We start from the raw sequence: 6,000 nt of genomic DNA, 5'->3' as shown, positions 1-6,000 counted from the left end.
GACGTCACTAGGTCAAGCGCGTCAGACAGATGGGAGGTACGGATAAATGGCGCCCCCTGGTGTACTATATGTGCAGTCAAACTGAGTCTCCGCGGAGTTTCATTTCACTTCGCCTTATATTGGCAAAGCTGAAAACTATTACAGGTAAAACAAACAAACAAACAAACAAACAAACAAATGCAACTATCCATTCAAACATTTTCAGCATTGTTTTCCATCTTGAAATCAAGTGACTTCGACTTCACGCGCTCGCCGGCGCTGAAGCGGTTGCCTAGCAACGCCGTCTTCGACCACGATGAGTGTTCGTCAATGCGTGTTAAATAAATAAATACGAATAAAATAAAAACAATCATTTAAACGGGCACATAACATAGTATGTTCTCCCGTGCGTTACGACCGTCGCCTCGCCGGTAAATGAAAAACATGACGTTGACAGCTTGTACGAAATTTGTGGGCAGTCTTTCCTGTCGCCGTTAGGACCCTGATGCGTCGCCGGCTAGACCCGCCACCGGTTGATGACTCGCTCCGCCTTCCGTCTTCGCACCTGACCGACCGCCGCCGGCGAACCTTCTCCGCACACACCGAGCCCAGCGAGGAGCGCCTTTTGTTCGGCGTGAGAAAAACAAACAAACAAACAAACAAACAACATCAGCAACAACAACAAAAACAGGACCCTCCTGTCGCCTTGTCAGCCATGAGCCAGAGGTTCACCGTCTCCAAGAGCGACGGCGACGGGCTCCCCGCGGACATCCGGGGAGAGGTGAACCGGCTCTTCGAGGGCGACGAGCCGGCGAACGCAGTCCGGCCTGAGGGCGATGCGGACGGGGTGGAACAAGCCGAATCGGCGGCGGTGGTGATGCTGAAAGGTAGGAGACCCGCACGGCTCTCCGAGCTACATGCTAGCGCACGCACACACACACACACACGCACACACACGTGTGTGTGTGTGTGTGTGTGTGTGTGTGTGTGTGTGTGTGACTTGAATGTGACTCACACACGTGTGTGTGTGACTTGAATGTGCAATCGGCCACAAAAAGGTCACTGTCTCGACCAACAAATGGGGCATTTTACATCACAAATGATCAAATGATACCTTGGCATGGTTTGCTTTTAGTTGCATGATGAGCAAACACGTGTTGTTGTTATTATTATTACAGAATATGTTTATTTATTTATGTATTTTTTTTTAACAAATTGACACTATGTCGTTTCAATGAAATCCCCGTCCCTGCTCAAACAAAACACATATGCACAGCTGATTGAATGAATTGAAACACAAATTCCAAAATATGTTGTAAAAAACAAACAAACAAAAATGGTTAGCTACTGGAATATAAGTCGTATTTTGTAAAAGATGTCCAATAGCCGCAATTTTAAGAAATTGTACGATCAGTTTCCAAATATTGTAATATCATTTCAATTGATTTTGGAGAAAATAGGAGATTCTCTCCACCGCCATACATTGTCCCAAAGATTGCATCTGTGCTCCAATCGTAGGTGGGTCCGATTTATTTATTTTTTTAATTATTATTTTTAAATGTTTATTTATTTTATTGTATTTTTTATTTTTTTTTAATCCACCCCCCAATTATGAGCTATTCGTGCATTCCTTTTATCCCGCAATATTGCAAATTCTATGAATTTATGAACTGGATATCTCGGTATAAGACTTTTGGGATCTGTATGCTTCATCACCATTACTTAGCATCCGGACGACTTGTCGTCGACCGAGATAAGATTCAAATGACCTTGCCAAAGGTGTCCTGCCAAAATGTCTTAACCCTGCTGCATTGCCAGATACAGTGCACAAAAGTCCCTTGCGCTTCTCCACACTTGGCGCCAGTGCCAGGTATATTGCGTTATATTGAGGTGGACGGATTCCCGTGAAAGAGGCTCCAGTTTTGTTCCTCTTTCATTGCTTTGTGTGCAAAGTATTGTAGCGGTGGACTTCCATTTTGTGCCCATGAGAAGGCATTCGAGCAAATGTTCGCCTTTGTAAAACCTTTTAATCACTGTACAGTTTGAAGTCCCATGTAATGTCTGGGGGGGGGAACAAAAAACAATTCCACAGTTGCACAATGAATCAAACTCAACTCAAGTAAAATGTTATACAAAAACCTTTGCTGATTGCTGAGAACAGCGACATTTTCATTTGTTTCACTTCGACACACTTCCTTGACACCGATTGCTGTGCTGCTTTCCTATTTAGAAGGCTTCGGTGGGATCATTTCAGAAGGGCACAAAGCACACAAGTAGGTCAGTTTTTAATCAATTAATATCTGAGAATAGGTTCCACATTACAAAAAATAAAAAGATGAGGCAAATTGGCCAATAGCGAACCACAAATATGTGGCGGGATGACCGTATAACAAAAACATTAAATTGTGTTTTCACTGGGGGTGGGAGATATGAGCAAATAAAAATACCTTAATATTTTTTGAAGTGCTTCAAACATCTTCTACAGAACATTGCACATTAATATTGCACTATTGTAACATTGTATTGTAATATTTAACAGTGAATCCGTTCAAGTTATGTCCAGGCTGAATACAGGAGAGCTTGCCAAATTAGGGGTTACGCAATAGTGTTTTAGTTCAGCTTTTGTGAAACAAATGTCCAAAAATCCGATTTCGAAGCTTCGCAAGGAAGTTTTAAAACCTTCCCACATGACTCGGCAGTTTCTTGTGAAGAGTGAAGCCTTCCTGTGTGGCGTCATTGTTGATTGAAGACTGAATTGCCCAAAGGTGTGAATGTGAGTGTGACTGGTGGTTTGTCTGTAGGTGCTCTGTGATGCGATGTCGACAGTATCAGCCAGTCAGGTTAAGAACGGAAGCTGAATGTCATCTTCATTGTCTCCTTAATGCTCTCCAGTGCTGCTGAATTAAAAGCACTTTATGCTTCTTCGGCACCTCCATTATTATTATTTTTTTTCTTTCTTCTCCAGCATGCCAATCCATCCGTCACGGCTCTGGACAGAACGATGCGATCGTGTCGGTCCCTAGGAACAAATTTCTCCGTCTCGGTTTCTCCCGGGAGATGAGGGAGCGCTTTAGTTGAAGGACTTTCCTTATTTCTATTTTTTCCTCCCCCCCACTCTTTGCTCTCGCTCGACGACGGCGCTGCATCTCATTGTCAACTTTGCCGGTTGCCGTGGCGACACAGGACCTCTCGCATCAGCGCCATCTCACATATGGTCTTGCAAAGACACTAAAGCGGGGAACACACACACACACCGACGATCGGGTCAAATTTGAGCATTTTTCCACCCTTCCGATCAAAATCAGCAAAGGCCAGATTATCAGATGTCTCTAAAAGATGAACCTGAGCGACTATCCAGTAGTGAAGGGTGAATTCCGAGTGATTTTTTTGAACACTTTTTTTTTCCCTCCACAATCTGCTCGGGAAACAGTCTGGCCGACCCACTATTGTAAACGTTAACCCCGTTTAATAGATACGATAGCAAATCCGACACCACGTTTGGCCGATCGTGAGGTGAAACGGAACGATGGCCAATTGGAACGCGACCTGAATAGAGGAGCGACACATTGTTTTGAGTGTTTCGTATAACAGATCTCACAACTCACTCACCGCAATAAAAATGACTGGCAGTGTTTGCCACGTCATTACCAGATAAGCTAACAGTTAGCCTAGCGTCTTCTTGTTCTTCTTCTGCTATTGTTCTTTGTTGTTCTTTGCATTTTCCAGCAGTCCTGAGAGTCAGCGTGGCACCACGCTGCCTCTCACGGGCCGGTCCTGGTACAAGGACTAACATTGTCTTCGTTTGGGGTCGAGCAAAATTGCAATTGTCGGTGGGGGTATCGTTATGTGGGGTGCTGTCTTTTTGAGTACTTTTTTTTTTTCAACTTTTCGAGTAGAACAGTAAGAACACCCATGCATATTTATTTTCCTCGTCACGCTTGGTGTGCCTCACATTTTAAACATCGATTTAAAAAGATGTTAAAAATCGGTATGTGTGTACCGTTTCCAAGCATATTGGGGAGGAAAAAACAAATACTCTTAACCCACCACACATCACAGGATAATCGCTCAGCATAATCTTTTAGAGACATCCGACAATCGGGCTTTGTCGACTGATCGCACTGGAGGTCGAATGCTCAAATTTGTCCCGATTGTCGGTATGTGCGTGCGCCGCTTAAGTCGCATTCGGTGTGTGAAATGTCTTCACTGTGCGTTTAAGCACAGGATTCGGTTTTCTTCCCTGATTTTGTTTCCATTGATCCGCACCGAGATGTGAGCAAGCAAGTCTCGTCTGGCCGCCAAGTGCATCCCTAATGCCTTTGACCTTGAAGTGGTGTCAAATATTTCTTTGCCGGGTCCAGTGGACGACGCCACCGACGCCTCGAAAATGGGCCGAGTGCCCTGCTCTTGATAGAATTAGGGGCACTTTTGCTCTTTATCTGGCACCTGAAAAGTGTAAAATCATTATAGTGTGTAAGTGTTTAATGGTGTTTGTTTTTGGGGGGCCAAGAGCGCGTGGATTTTTATACATCGTTAATTCTCGATGTCCAAAGTTGAAGGTCCCGAAGGTTCACACAGTCACGAGACAAAATTTCAGCTCAGTAACCATCTAAGGCTCCAATCAAAATGAGTTTTTGGAGTCACGAGCGCGGTCACGGACCACTGTAATTGGCTATATTAAAAGTTTAAACCATAGGCGTCAAACTCAAGGGCCGGGGGCCAGATGCGGCTCGCCACATCATTCTATGTGGCCCGCGAAAGCAAATCATGTTCGTTAACGTCCGTGATTTTTGTTAAAATCTGTACCCAAATTCCAAATTGTCATAATAATAAAGAATAATGTTGAGATATTGCATTTTTCTGTTACCAAACCCTTCTTCTACAGTAACTTACACAATACTTGAACAAACTATTATCCTTGTCTTCTGATTGCAAAACTCGTTATCCCTCAATTTGTCGTGTAATGGTAATAATATGATTTGGTGATTAAACATTTCACAGTTGGAACGGCCCTCTGAGGGAAATCATCACTACAATGCGGCCCGAGACAAATATGAGTTTGACACCGCTGGTTTAAACAATAGATATACCAAAATATTTTAATATGATGAAAAAAATGCGCCAGCAAAAACATATGCACATGATGAAGGCTCTCCGTAGCTTCCGCGAACAACCCAGGCTTAATTTAGAGCGGTGGAGATGTCACTTCAACATACTTCCTTGACACCAACTACTTCTTCCTTATTAGGCAGCGAGGTGAGTTTTTCGAAAAACTCACTTGAGGTGAGTTTTTCGGAGATTAGCAGAGTGTAGGTTCGACAGGGAAAAAAAACTAAACATGAATAAGTAAATTCGTGAATAGTGGCAGGGTGAGATGCATTCCTGGGTCCCTTGAAAGGTGTTGTATAAATCTAGGTTCTTTTTTTTAATGCTTGGAATGTACATGGAAATAAACAGGCTGCGATACCGGCAATCAATCAGATTTGGCCACTTGGACCTGCAGTATAAATCCAGGCTAGAAAATGGGTGGTGATGCTGATTAAACAGCAGGTGGCGTCCTACTATACGTTTTCAAATTGGTGAGCAAGTCAATAGGAAATCCTTGTGAAATCAACCATATGGTGAAAAGTTTACAAGAGACTTGAAAAAGAATTCAACGAGTCCAGTTGAATTGCAAGTGCAAATTTTAGAAGCGACGACAGGAGGCGTTGGTGTTTTTCCAGTCTAAGCCAAAGCTGCTGCAGGCAACTGCTGTCAGAATCATGGAGTGAAAAAACCCCTCCTGTGTGTGTGTGTGTGTGTGTGTGTGTGTGTGTGAGAGAGACAGAGAGAGAGAGAGATCAGAAGACCAGTAAATTACACAACCGTCTGCATTATGGCTGAGCGAACAGTGTGTGTGTGTGTGTGTGTGTGCGTAAAAGAGACAGCGAGAGGAATAATGGGAAAGGGTAGAAGTAGAAGAGGGGGAGTAAATCCAAAAATCCTCGTGTGTGTGTGTGTGTGTGTTATGTAACTGTGCAT

The 6,000-nt window shown here is 43.6% G+C and overlaps 1 protein-coding gene across 1 annotated transcript in view; it reads left to right on the top strand.

The window, feature by feature from the left end:
• The first annotated feature begins 504 nt into the window (after window positions 1-504).
• The window catches only part of slc12a5a (solute carrier family 12 member 5a), a 138,282-nt gene continuing 132,786 nt past the window's right edge, over window positions 505-6,000 (top strand). The window contains exon 1 of the mRNA XM_061688959.1: window positions 505-866. Coding sequence (XP_061544943.1) covers window positions 695-866 — 172 coding nt within the window. The 5' untranslated portion in view covers window positions 505-694. The remainder of the gene's footprint in view (window positions 867-6,000) is intronic.

The sequence above is a fragment of the Phycodurus eques genome, chromosome 10 (assembly GCF_024500275.1).
Source record: "Phycodurus eques isolate BA_2022a chromosome 10, UOR_Pequ_1.1, whole genome shotgun sequence".
Taxonomy (NCBI): Eukaryota; Metazoa; Chordata; class Actinopteri; order Syngnathiformes; family Syngnathidae; genus Phycodurus; species Phycodurus eques.
The sequence above is the reverse complement of the archived record's forward strand: the minus strand, read 5'-3'. Positions and strand labels throughout refer to the sequence as shown.